The following is a 12,894-nucleotide window of genomic DNA, read 5'->3' on the forward strand; positions in this document are numbered from 1 at the left end:
TGGTACTGGAGGCTGCAGAAGGTACAGGGGCAGGTCCCCCAAAGCAGCTGCCTGCTGACCCCACCCCTCATCGGGCCCTCCTCCTGCCCCACGCCTCTCCTCCTCCCGGCCTCAGTGCCCACTGTCTTTGCTCTCGCAGTCCAGAGGCCTGTCATCCACCCTCTGTCCAGCCCAAGCAACAGGTTCTGTGTCACCAGCCTGGACCCTGACACGCTTCCTGCGGTCGCCACACTTCTCATGGACGTCATGTTCTACTCCAACGGGTACGGCCCCCTTGGACGTGAGAGGCTGCGGGGTGGGCCAAGGGGACACGACTCTGCCTGGGAGCCCCAGTCTGAGTGGGGAGACACAAAAGCCACCACCTGCCCTGGAAGCTAGTCTGGGAGGGGGTGGATCATGGCTCTACCCAAAAGCTGTGCTCTGAGAATCCCAAAACTTGGTGAAGCCCCAGGGCCATATGTCCATGAAATGAGCACCCCACTCACTGTCCCCTGAGCTCCAAGGGCAAGCCGGGTCAGCAGGGGAGCCAGGAGCTCGGGGGTTTTCATTCGGCAGACAAGAGGCTTTGCATTTTACCTCGGAGCAGATTTTAGCGGGGTGGGACCAGGGGCCAGTGAGCTGGCAGTGACCACACACTGTGCCCCAAGCTGTGGGTCGGCGCAGGGACAGAGAAACCCTGTCCAGCAAGGGGCGGGGGTGGTCTGCACCGAGAGCCGGCTGGGTCTCTGGCTCCGTGAAGTGTGGTGCTCACCTCTGTGAACGCCGTGGACTCGTCCGCATCTCAGATGGGGAGACCGAGGGTGGGAGCAGAGCTTCAGGGTCACCCAGCAGGGCAGGATCAGGGCCAGGGCTTGGCCCCAGCTTTCCCAGGCTGGTGGGCCGGCGGGCAGGCCAGGTGGGGGTCTGGGTGTGGCGGGGGGTCCACTGCATCCCTCACCACCCCACCCCCTGGCCCCCAGAGTGAAAGACCCCATGGCTGCCGGGGAGGACTGTGGCCATATCCGCTTCTTCTCCTTCTCCCTCATTGAGGGCTACATCTCCCTGGTGATGGACGTGCAGACCCAGCAGAGGTGAGTGGCCCAACTTACGGACGACATGCAGCTCAGACAAAGGCCTGGGGCCGTCGGGGCGCTGTTGGTCCCTCAGCCCCCTCTCTGGAGCTGGGTGGGGGGGAAGGTGTTCCAAAGCCCACTCCCAGCCCTGCCTTCCCATTCCCCCCGACATGAGGGGGGCTCAGGAGGGGGCCCCGACGGCAGCCACAGCTCCAACCAAGGGACCACGACCAACGTCAGCCTCTGGGGTTTGTCTCTCTCTCCTTGTTAAGGTTCCCTAGTAATTTGTTGTTCACCAGCGCATCTGGAGAGCTCTGGAAGATGGTGCGGATCGGAGGACAGCCCCTGGGATTTGGTGAGCCCCAGGGAGGGGGGGAGGGCGGGGACCACACCAGCGGGCGGGGGCCTAGCATTGCCGAGTGCCGTCCGTCAGGGCTCACTCACCCTGCGGTACAGACAGGAAGGCTGAGGCTTAGGGAGCTGACATCCCCACCGCCATGGGCCCTTGACCAGCGAGTGACAGGAGGTGCGGGCCTTCAACCAAAGTGCTCTTATTTCTCCCGCACTAGAGATTGCATTCCTGTTGCTTATTACCCCACTGGGGGGCACAATACAAGTTGAAAAGGAAGGGCGCCTGGCTGGCTCAGTCGGCCAAGCGGCCGACTCTTCTTGATCTCAGCGCAGGTCATGATCTCAGGATTGTGAGTTCGGGCCCTGCCGTTGGGCTCCATGCTGGGCGTAGAGTCTTCTTGAAAAGGAAAAAAAATCACGTTTAGTCCCAGCTGCTCACAGGCAATGGATATTGTTCCGATGAGTGCCGTTCACATAAATAAATGCAATTGCCGTCAGACTCCGGCACCCCAGCACTCACCCCAAAATACCTCCCCATTTCTGTCCCGGGAGGGAGCAGCTTCTCCTCCGTAGCGATGACCTGATCGTACGGAGGACATCCGCAGAGATTCCCTAAGAGTCTCTAGTCTCGGTTTCCACAGCTGCCCAAACAGCGTCGTTGGCAGCGAGTTTTGTCCACAAGCGTGTTCCAAGGGGCCCCGGGGCTCGGAGTCCTCGGTAGTTAGCAGGATCGCGTGGCACCGATTTCGCCCGGGGCTGGGTGGAGGCCGCCGGCCCATTGTCAGTGATGTGCCGATCAGAAATGACTTCCTTAAGCTAGACCTGTTAGACCCCAGAGCTGGAACCCGGGAGAGGCTCTTGGTCGTCTCTGGGAAGCATCCTCCAGAAGCCCTGGTGGGATTGGTGAACGCTGATTTCCCACAGATACAGTGAATGAAGAACATTCCCGATGAAGCCCAGACTGCTCCAGGGGCCATCATGTCAGCCCTTGGATGCTCAATTCCTAGGACGGGAGATGGAGGTGGCAGGGCATTTTGACCTGGGGGCAAAGGGTGGGTGAGGGAGCCAGGTTCTGCCTCCTGCCTCACCTGCCTGTGGATGAGCTTGCAGGTGGACGGGTCCCCCCAGCTCCGCTCACATGAAGGCCAAAGCCAGAGCCATCCTGGGGGCAGGACAGTGGGCCACTCTGTGGAGTGCTAGGAAGTGTATACTGAAGGTTCCTGGTCCGACCCCGGGGCCCAGCCTGCCTCTCGCGGCGGGGCGGGGGGCCTCCTTCGCCACAGACCCCAGCGTTTCTCCTGCCCACTTTGGCTGCCCGGTGCGGGGCCGTGGGGATTGAGCGCTGGAGCAACTCCTCACCGAGGCTGTTAGAAACGACGTGAGCACAGGCAGGTTGTCTACCCTCTGAGCCTCGGTCCCCCAGTATGCCATCCTAATAAGGACGATGGTAGATGCCTCGCCTGGGTGCTGAGCAGGGCGTGTCTGTCATACCAGGTGCTCAGCTGTCCTTGTCACGTGTCAGGCCCGGGTGGCTCAGGGAAGGGTCGGGAAGGGTAAGGCTCCCCAGAGAAGGTGCCTGGTGACCTGGCAACAGCTGTCCGCGGCACCCACGTGGCTCCAGGTGGCCGTGCCCAGGGTGCAGGGTCCAAAGGTAGAAAGGGTAGAAGAACCTAGCCAGGTCGCCCCAGGCAGGGGGGCAGAGTCCTGATGCGGGACCGAGGGGTCTGGAGGTGGAGGGGAGTGGCAGAGCTCTGGCGGGCGGCGGGGCGCCACCAGGAGACTGCGTCCATCAGAATAGCGTCTCTCATGCAACCACAGAAGGTCCCGATGAAGGAGGAGGAAAGAGGGGATGGGGACGGAATCCAGACGTGTAGCCGTCGGGCCTGTGTGTCGGGCGTCCGACAGAAGGGTGTGCACCGCGGCCGTGCTCGCCTCCCAGCCAACAGCTGGGAGCTGCCTGCGCAGGGCGGCGTGGGCTCCGGGGCCACCCTGACGGCTGTAAATAGCCCTGCAAGGAAGAGAGCTTGCCGAGGATCTGCAGGATCCCAGACCAGCACATTCCGTAGGTTTGTGAGCGTGGTTCGGAGTAAACGCGGCTTCCCTCCGAACCCAGCGCGCCTGCGTGCGAACAGCTCCAGAACCGTCCTCGGCCCAGCTCTGTGCTGTGTGTGCCGTCTGGGCTCCCCCCTTAGCCATCCCGTCGCTTTATAAAGTGCGCGTCACCAGCCTTCTGAACTGACGTGACAGGTGGGTCCCAACCCGAAGTCAGAAAGGCATTGTTCTCGACTCCAATCTCCTAACCCCGTTTTTAGGGGAATAGTTGCGTCCCTAGTGAAAGGATCTTAGGAGACGAGTCTCCACCACGTGGTGGCGCAGACAGACGGGCACCAGATGTACAGACCCTGGGCCTGCCCAGCCACCCAAAGGGCCCGGCAGACCAAGCGGAGAGCAGGAGCTTGAGAAGCCCACAGAGTCACCACACAGGCCCAGGGCTGGGCTGATGGCAGCAGGACTGGGGCCAGGGAGTGAAGGAGCAGAAGGGAGGCTGGAGGGGGTGACGATGGGGTGTTGGAGGGGTGGAGCCCGGGCCGGTTCCCAGGCTCCAGCCTCAGAAGCGCGAGGGGAGCTGACGACCCGATCTGGACTCTCCCACCCGGTCGGGAACAGCGTTGGGAAAAGGCATCGTCGTCAAAATCGGAATAGTGGCTTGGGGGGAAACAACCTGAAACCTTGGAAGGGGTTGTGTTGGTCGCACAGAGCGGTCCTCGGACCCTGGAGGTCTTCCTGGAGGAGGAAGCCTTGTGTGGTGCCTTCAAATCAGGCAGGGAGCCGGGGTTGAGGAGAGGATGCACCCCTGCTTTGGAGGTCGAGAGGGAGAAAGAAGCCCGTTCCGGCCCCAGGCAGATGCCTGGCACTAGTTTTAGGACCACCCCGCTGGCCTCCACAGATCATTACCCGGTGGGGACTCTGAGGAGGAACCCGATGCTCACAGAGCGGAAGTGACTTGACCACAGCCTTCTGGCTAGAAGAGAGTCAGAGGGCGACAGGAAAGAGGGCCTGAACCCACATCCTCCCGTTGGCCACATTGCATCTGGCTCTGTCTCGGAGAACTCGCGAGAGTCGGGAGCAGGCAGAGGGTGACCAAAGCTGGACAGAGCTGGGCTCCGCGGAACCCTGGGACAAAAGCTCGTTGCCGGCCAGGGAGGGTCAGAGAAGGCTCCTGGGTGGAGGGGCCCCTGCGCTAAGCCTTCAGGGCGGGGGCGGGAGCGCTGGGAAATCATGGGGGCGTGGCCGGCCCCGGCAGCAGGGGCAGGGGGGAGGCTGGCCGAGGATGCTGAGCGTGGTCCCCCCGCCTGTGTCCCCAGATGAGTGTGGCATCGTGGCCCAGATCTCCGAGCCCCTAGCTGCTGCGGACATCCCCGCCTACTACATCAGTACCTTCAAGTTCGACCACGCGCTGGTGAGTGTCCAGCAAGGCCCCCGGGGCAAGGGCTGCCGGTTCAGGGCTCACGGGTTCTTGCCTCCCCCTGCCCCCTCGCAGGTGCCCGAGGAGAACATCAGTGCCGTCATCAGCGCCCTGAAAGTCAGCCAAGCAGAGAAGCATTAGGAGGGCCTCTTCTGCTCCTCCCTGTCTGCCCCCCCAGGCCTGGGCCCAGCCCCTACCCTGAAGATTCTTCTCGCAGTATTTCTCACAGACTGGAAAATCGGTCCCAGGGTCCCCCAAGAAGGGGCCTCTGGGAGACACCCCCGATTGCTTTCCCTGCCAGGCCCGGGGCCCAAGCCAAGACCTCCCCGTGCCCTCCTGCCTTCCTGGAGCCCCCAGACCCTCCAGAGAACCCCTAACCTCCTCCTCCCCCCACTCCTACTCCAGAAAACGGTGTCCGAGGCCCAGGGAGTTCACAAGCCCACCCACCTTCCCACCTGGCCTTGCCTACAGCTGGGGGCAGATGCTGAAGGAAGCAGGGGCCTCCTACGAGACAATGGGGTTCTGATCCTCACGTCATCTTGGGGAGGGAGCTGGCCGAGTGGGGCTGAGTTCACGGAGCCAGGGGAGGCCCCCGTGAGGACCTGGGGCTGGATGTTGCGGTCGCTGGTCTCTGGATCCATCAGCTCCGGGCTGGTTCCCGCAGAGTGGAGGCCAGCGGGCGGCCCTTGGGTCACGGGCTGGGGCAGCTCTGACAAGCCTGGGTGGGGCCCCCGAGCTGGGGAGGACCCGCGCCACCCAGAATTCCGCCTGCCGTCCAGAGGGCTTCTGCCCCGACTCCCAGCAAGACTGCCAAGGAGGCCCTGTCCAGACCCTCCCCACCGTAAGCACTCACGCCTGGGGGCGGTTCCCAGGAGACCCACCAGCCTGGGGCACGAGCGCCTGTCCCCTGTTGCTTTCTCCGGACCCTACTTGGGCGAGGCAGAGCCTTGGTTTTCCCCAAGCAGGGGCATCCCCAGCAATCTGGACCTGGGGTTTCTTGGGTCACCCCCACTCCCCAGCAGTTGACTAGACCAGCACAGGGTTCCCCCGTTATCCTGCTCCCCTCCCCTGCCCCACTTTTGGGGGACGTGGAAGGCCTCTGGCCCCCAACTCACCTGCCTGCCTGCCCCTCAGCTGGGGGACTGTGGCACTCATGAGTACTTGACCTGGGGGGCAGCTTATCTGAGCCTTAATAGAGAAACTGTACCGTACGTTTTAGTTTCTTATTTAATATATTTGCGCCCAGGCTGCAGTTTTCAGGGGACGGGGCCTGCTGAGTTCTTTCGGGGGGCCCAGAGGCTCAGCGTCACTCGGCTGGTGCCCTGTGGCTCCAGGGACAGGCACGAGAATCGGGAGGTGTCCCAGGAGCGTTGGCCCTCTCTTTGGAGCAGGAAGCTGGCCGCAGAGGTCTGTTGCAAGATCAGGGTCCCCGCCGGGGCACCCCACACGGAGCTGCGCACGCAGCCCCACTGACAGGTGCCCAGGGAGCCGTGGTCCTGTCTGAGCATCAGAGGGGACCCAAAGGCCACAGGGTGGTGGGCAGTCAGGTGGCAGGCCAGCTGAGGTGGCCTCGTACCCCTGGAGGCTGGCCAGGGAGAATGGGGTGAGCCCCCCGTGCCTCCCCTCCCACCGGGGGTGCCTCCCAAGCGAGCTGGACCAGAGGGTCTGCTGAGGCTCCCGCCCTCCCTGATGCTCCTTCTCGGGCAGCATGGCTGACTTCGGCGCCGTTCCTGAGAAGCTCAGAGGAGAGAGGACGTTCCCTTAGGCCAAGGGCTTGTGTGGGCCCCACTCCCCACCTTCTCCCAGCGTTGGGGGACCCCCTGAGCCCGGGCAGCCCACCACGGAAGAGCCGTGGGTCTGGATCCTTGAAGATGCTCAGGGCCCAAGCACTGATTAGGAACCCACTTCTTTTTTCTTTTTTTTTTTTTTTTAAGTTAATTCATTTTGCACAAAGCTCCAAAACAACCAAAACGTGCCCACTGTTTGCCGTCTCCAAAACGGGGGCGCACGAGCGGGCAGGGAGGGACCCGAAGCCCTGAGTCCCCTTTCTCTCTCCTTGGAAGGCCTTGATTTTCCGTGGCGCGCCTCTCCAGACTCCCTCCTGTCAGGTCCCCTGATGGTGTCACCTCTCCGCCTTCCCTCCCTGCCGAGCAAGTGTGTCGGCGCCGTGACCCCAGAAACGTGTGCTACCCAGCCCCCCCCCCCCGAGAACGTATCTATTGTACACACCTATAAATACCTGTGTTTTATGTTGATATAGATATATACTGTAAATAGCATATATACTTGAGCAATATATATGTTAATACATGCCATGTGAGCACGCACACGCGTGTGTGCAAAGTACGTGGACGCGGACCCCACTGTGTGTGCGCGTGTGTGGGCGTGAGGGCCTCCGCCCGCCGTGTCTGCTCCGCCCACAGGCACGTTTTGAGCCACCGTATATTTTTAAATCAAGTATATAGGCAATACCTTATCAGAGAAGCCGTGACTTGAGAGAGAAACAAAACCAGCAGCCCAAGAGCGGAGCCCCCGGAAAGCTGGATTCAGCCCCATCCCGCAGCCCCATTTCCATGGCCAAGGCCCCTGGACGCCCTTGTTTGGTCTGGGGGATGGCGGTACGGAGGCGGGAGTGATGGCATTTCTTCTGACTCCACAGCAGAAAGGCCCTCTTCCCGTTGCCCTGAGCCCGAACCCCTGGGCAGGGAGGTGGTCCCGCTCCAGCTCTCCACCCGGGGTCCCCCCCGCACCCCTACATGGTTGTTCTGCGTCTTTTCCACCCGCAAGCTTAGAAACCACAGGTTCTTTTCCCAGGCCTCCTCCTGGATACTGGCCCTGTCTAGCCAGAAAAAGGACCAGTGCCCTTGACCTTGTGTCCAGCAGGGGCTGGGCGAGGCCTGGGCCCGAGCGGCCACCTGGAGCTTCCCCTCCCCGCTCCCCTCTCGCTGTCTGCGTGCCCGTGAGGAGCGTAGTCACAGGGACTTGGTTTCCACGGCAGTTTGGGGGGAGGAATGTCCCCCCCCCCGGTTTGCTGGGTTGGGGGGTCTCCAGACCCACGGGGCCGAGGCTCTCTTGGCTCTGGCTGGCCGGGCCCGTGGCGGGGGCAGGGAGATGGGGCTCCCGAGCAAGGCTGCCGAGGGGAGGGGTGAGTGGTGGCCCCGGGCCTGCCGCCTGGGCTCTGGGTGTGTGTGGATTTGCCTCTGTGTCACTCCCTGGTAAGAAAAGCCCACGCCAGCTAAAGGCCACCCCTGCCCCTCGCCTGCCCCATCCCTGCGCGCTACAGAGAAGCGTGACCACCCCTGTCTCCGTGGCTCAACCCTCAGGGTGGGTTCCTCTGGTTCCTGAGAAACAGCTTTCTCCCTCAGCACCCCGACTCACCTCTCAGCACCCCGTCTCGGCGGAGCAGAGGTGGGCGGGGCCAGCGCTGCGCCTCCTTCCTCCATGGGGGGGTCTCCAAAGCCCAGGGCACACATCCAAGCTAGAGAGGTGTGCGGACTTCCCAACCCCGGGATCCAGGGGGTCCAGAGTCTCCCAAGCACCAGCGTTCTCCCCCTTCCACCAACTGCAGGCCACGGGCCCCTAGTGGGACCCAGAGCCGCCTGCCGTGCCTCCCCCATCAGGCAGCATGGCCTTGGTGACCAGTGCGGTGTCCAGAAGAAGATTCGTGGTCTGGCGAGGCTTGTCCCCTGTGAGGTGACAGAGGATGGGCCTGGAGGTCAGGAGCGAAGGTTCTGGTTTGATGGGTAGGGTGAGGCCCCCGTCCCAAGCCAAGGGCACCAGTCACCTGATAGTCAAAGATGAACCCCCCCACCCCACCCCCCGACCGGCCCCTCCTGGCCGCATTTCTCAGGCTCACCATTAGGAGTCCCTGGGCCACGCTTCTGGGCCTCTGGATCTGCACGTGGGGACAACTTGGGCCCTTCCCAGCCAGGGCTAAGAGGGGCCTTGAGGATTTCCCAGGCGTCAGCAGAGCACCTGTGCTCTGTGACCCAGGAGTTTCTGATGCCACTTCCTGAGTGAAACCTGAGTGGGGGGTAGGCGGAACCGCCCCATAGATCTGTGTCCCCCGTAAGTGGGGGCAGCCGGTCACAGCCGCTGGGAAATAGAGCAGGCGTCTGGCCTGGTGAGCAGAGCTTGAGGGGGGAGGATAATGGAGTCTCCCCCCCACCCCACCCCACCCCCAAAGACGCGAGTTTTGGCTTTTCAGGTTTTCCCAGATGCTGTGCTGGCGGAAGGGCTCGGCCTGGAGGGGGCAGTACCCTCCCTTCAAAGGGGCTGCCAGGTGCCGAGCCAACCAAGGTGGCCGCGGGGGCGGTCAGCCCAGCTGAGGGCGGGCTTGGGGCGAGAGGCTGGGTGCTCCTGAGGGGAGTTGAGCCCTGTATACCTTTTCCTATCTCAGAGCTCCTCCCAGCTAGTTTTCTCCCCTTCATTTTCAAATTGGAGGCAACACCAGGGCAAGCTTCACTGTCTCTCGTATCCTTTCCTTAGACCCTGGGAGGAAGCCACGGGGTGGGCCGTGGCCTTCAGCTTTGACGTCCACGGCCTCCTGTATGAAACCTGCTCTGTTGAGAAGGCGAGGCCCAGGCGGGGGAGCTGTTGGCCGAGCAGCCTGCTGTCCTTGGGGCCGATGGCACCAGGAGTGGCCCCGGGACAGAGGGAGAGGCCTGCGGCCTGGCCTGTGGCATCCGTGGCTGGGAGGGAGTTTGAGGCTCTTGGATCAAAGGTAGGGGGAGGAGGCCGGGAGTGAGGACAGTGTTGTGTGCTTGGCCACGCGTGCGTTGGGTCCTACACATCCGTGTGTGTGCGAGCACCTCCATGCAGCGCCCGGATCTGAGCACGGGCCTGGCTTGTTCAGTATTTTGAGGCCTCGGGAGCCTTGTCACCCGCGGGCCACACGGAGTAGGGGTGATGGTGCGTGGGTGGCAGGCCTCGCCCTCGGGACCGCCCCACGTCCCTTGACCTTGTTAAAGCTGCTCGGAGGGGGCGGAGGTGTCCCCAGCAGGGGCCCCAAGGGGCCAGCTCTTCAAAAGCATCCAGTCCTGAAGACAGTATTCACAGGGAGAGGGTTCAGGTGCGGGCGCCCCTCACCTGCTGGGGGTCCTCTGCAAAGAGCATCCAGTGAAGTTGGGAGACCAGGGTGGGGGATGAGGAACGGGCCAAATTTGGGTCCCAAGACAGAGGGCAAGCCCGGTGCATTTTCCTGTCCTCTGCCTCAGTTTACCTATCCAGAAAATGGTCCAGGAAGAACTGAGCAGGGCTGGCTCCCCAGCTGGGCGGGATGGGGTGGGGGGAGGGGGCGGACAACACCCAAAATCCCAAGTCCTCCTCTTGCTCCATGCCAAAATTATTTCCGTTATCCTGAGATGGGGGTGAGCGGATGTTGGGTGCATGATGGGGCTCTGAGGGGCCTCTGCCCTGCCCAGGGCCTCGCCTTGGGGGTCTGGCCCTCACCTGGCGCGCCCCGGGTCACCAGCAATGGCACTTACATCTGTCCCAAGCTCTGGGCAAGGGGGAGCACGGGCCACCTGATGCCCCGGGGCCCTCACGCTTCTCCCCTCTTTGTTGAAGACACACAAAACCCTCAAGATTCATGTACTGTATGGCGGAGAGAAAAAAAGTACCTAATGTTCCCCCAAAAAAGACAGTATATTTTGTACTTTGTAAAGTGTTAATTAAAACGGAAACAAAAATGGATGTTGGCTGACCAGTGTCTGATTTATCAGGGGCCGACCCGGGACCACATCTGCAGTCTTTCCTTTCCCTGAGCCGCGGTCGGGGTCGGGGGAGCTCAGGCTGGGGAGGGCTTGGAGGAAGGAGAGCAAGCCTTCCAGCCCAACACCCAGAGCCTGAGAGAAGAAACGCCCGCCCCAGAGTGAGAGGGGCTGTAATAGTTATCTGGTGCTGCGTAACAAGCTGCCCCCAAGCTTCACAGCTTTACAAATGACTGCGTGTGTGTCGCGGTTTACGTGGGTTAGGAATTCGGGAGCAGTTTGAGCAGTTCTGGCTCAGAGCCCCTCGTGAGGCTGCAACCATCTGAAGTCTTGGCCGAGACCGGAGGATCTACTTCCAAAGGCGGTTTATTCACCCTGGCTGTTGGCAGGAAGCCTGTTCCTCTCGGCGTGGGTCTCCCCGCGGGGTTGTTTCCTCGCCGTAGGGTGCCTGGCTTCCCCCAGAGCAAGGCATGCGAGGGCCAAGGTAGAAGCCAAAACGGTTTGGCCTCAGAATCCACACACCACCGCCCACCACCCTAAGCTGTGGCCATACAGCCCAGCTCTGATTTGACACAGGAGGAGACCACTCAAGGTCAAGGTCTCGGGCCATCTCGGAGACCGGCTACTGCACCCACCATTCCTCCCCAGACCTCTGGTAGAGGTGGGCCTGGGGCTCGGGGGGACCCATGGAGCAGGACAGAGCTCCTTCCCCAAGCCTGGAGCCCTGCTGTGGACATCACCCCACCCCCACCCCCCAGGAAGGGCTGCCTGGTTCTGGAAGCCCAGGAGCTGATGCCTCCAGACAGGACCCCCTGGCGGCGGGAGCGAGGGCACTTGCCCAGTGTCCCTCCACAAGCCTCTGGCGTCTGGCTGCTTGTCCTCTTGGCAGGTGGGCATTGGGGCTGCCCCAGCAAGAAGGAGGCCCTGGACCTCTGTGCTATTTTCTACGGAAGGCACGTGTGAGCAGGGCAGGGCTGAAGACCCGTGTCTGCACTTGGCCCCACCCCACCTCACCCCTGCCCCTGGAGACGGAAGGGGGTGAGCATGGGGCTGGAGCACTCTCCCACCACCCTGAGCCCCAGGAAGCTCTGCTGCTATGAAGGCTTTTCCCTCCGGATCTGCAGGCTGAGCGCCCTCGGGCCTTCGGACGACGCACTGGAGGCAGGACATCCATGGGGACTCAGGTGCCCGATGCCAGGAGGGACAGTGATGAGGGGACAGAAGCGGAGACACAGGGCAGAAGACAACTGTGGAGAGGGTCTGGCGTGGGGCAGACGCATTCCAGCCAGCCAGGGAGACCGAGTACTAAAAAGTACCCTGGTTGCTGTGTCCAAGATGGCGGTAGTTATTGGAGCTGAATCTTGGGTGGGAGGCTTAAAAATCACTCCTACCTTCAGCAGAGACCCTCCCCAGCACCATCACTTCCTGGCTTTGAACACCGCTGGTGGGACCCAGGAGGCATGACCTTGACCTTCTGGGGCACTCACACTCCGTAAATCAGTAGGTGCTCTGAGATGCCTATTGCACGGAGGATGGATTTCTGTTCTTCATCGCTGGGGTGACAGGGAACACGGCCCAGCCAGGAGTTTTAGGAAGGAAAATGACAAATCATTTTCAACTTTGACCTGGCTGGTTCCTGTGGCCTCAGCTCACAGCAAGGACTACTCAGTGACCGTTTCACTTTAAGATTTTTATTTAGAAAGAAAGCATGCGCGGGACGGGGGGGGGGGGGGGGCGGGCAGAGGGAGAGGGAGAGAATCCCAAGCAGGCTCCATGCCACCCAGCATGGAGCCCGACTCGGGGCTCGATCCCACAACCCTGAGGTCATGCCCTGAGCTGAGATCAAGAGTCAGATGCTTAACCAACTGAGCCACCCAGGCACCCCCTGAAGATTTTATTTTTAAGTCCTCTCTACACCCAATGTGGGACTCGAACCCACAACCCCGAGCTCCACCGACTGAGCCAGCCAGGCGCCCAGACCGTTCCACTTCCAACTGCTAAGCCCCCACATGGCCAGCCCCCTTCCCCGGCTTTATTTGTCTCCACGGCCCACCGAGCCATCTCCCATACTCTCTGTTTTGCTTGTCGGTTGTGTTTTGCCTCCTAGAACGTAAGCTTCGTGGGACCTGCTGACGGGGGTGTCGTCCCCGAGTGACCCAGTGTGATCCACAGTAGCTGGCACGGGGCGGGGGGGGGGGGGCACAGAGTATCTGTTGAGTGAATGAAGCAGAGACAGGGGGTGCAGCCAGGGAGTGAGATCCCGGTGGGTGACATGATTACCAGTTTATTTTTAGACTTCGTTATTTTCTCCCAA

General features: G+C 61.8%; 2 protein-coding genes across 3 annotated transcripts in view; both read left to right on the top strand.

Annotated features, from left to right (window-relative positions):
* CASTOR2 (cytosolic arginine sensor for mTORC1 subunit 2) overlaps nucleotides 1-7,148 on the top strand; it is a 49,381-nt gene extending 42,233 nt beyond the window's left edge. For both annotated transcript variants that reach the window (XM_045875483.3, XM_045875484.3), the window contains exons 5-9: nucleotides 140-263; nucleotides 960-1,070; nucleotides 1,325-1,407; nucleotides 4,769-4,863; nucleotides 4,945-7,148. In XM_045875483.3, coding sequence (XP_045731439.1) covers nucleotides 140-263; nucleotides 960-1,070; nucleotides 1,325-1,407; nucleotides 4,769-4,863; nucleotides 4,945-5,010 — 479 coding nt within the window. In that variant the 3' untranslated portion in view covers nucleotides 5,011-7,148. The remainder of the gene's footprint in view (nucleotides 1-139; nucleotides 264-959; nucleotides 1,071-1,324; nucleotides 1,408-4,768; nucleotides 4,864-4,944) is intronic.
* A 356-nt stretch (nucleotides 7,149-7,504) lies between these two features.
* On the top strand, nucleotides 7,505-10,563 carry LOC135364579 (basic proline-rich protein-like). Its single transcript, XM_064593077.1, has one exon. It carries the CDS (start codon nucleotides 7,505-7,507, stop codon nucleotides 8,450-8,452), a length of 948 nt encoding a protein of 315 aa, XP_064449147.1. The 3' UTR covers nucleotides 8,453-10,563.
* Nucleotides 10,564-12,894: the final 2,331 nt, after the last annotated feature.

Source organism: Mirounga angustirostris, unplaced genomic scaffold (assembly GCF_029215605.1).
Source record: "Mirounga angustirostris isolate CCGP_5_RB_7025 unplaced genomic scaffold, mMirAng1.0.hap1 SCAF_5, whole genome shotgun sequence".
NCBI classification, from domain to species: Eukaryota; Metazoa; Chordata; class Mammalia; order Carnivora; family Phocidae; genus Mirounga; species Mirounga angustirostris.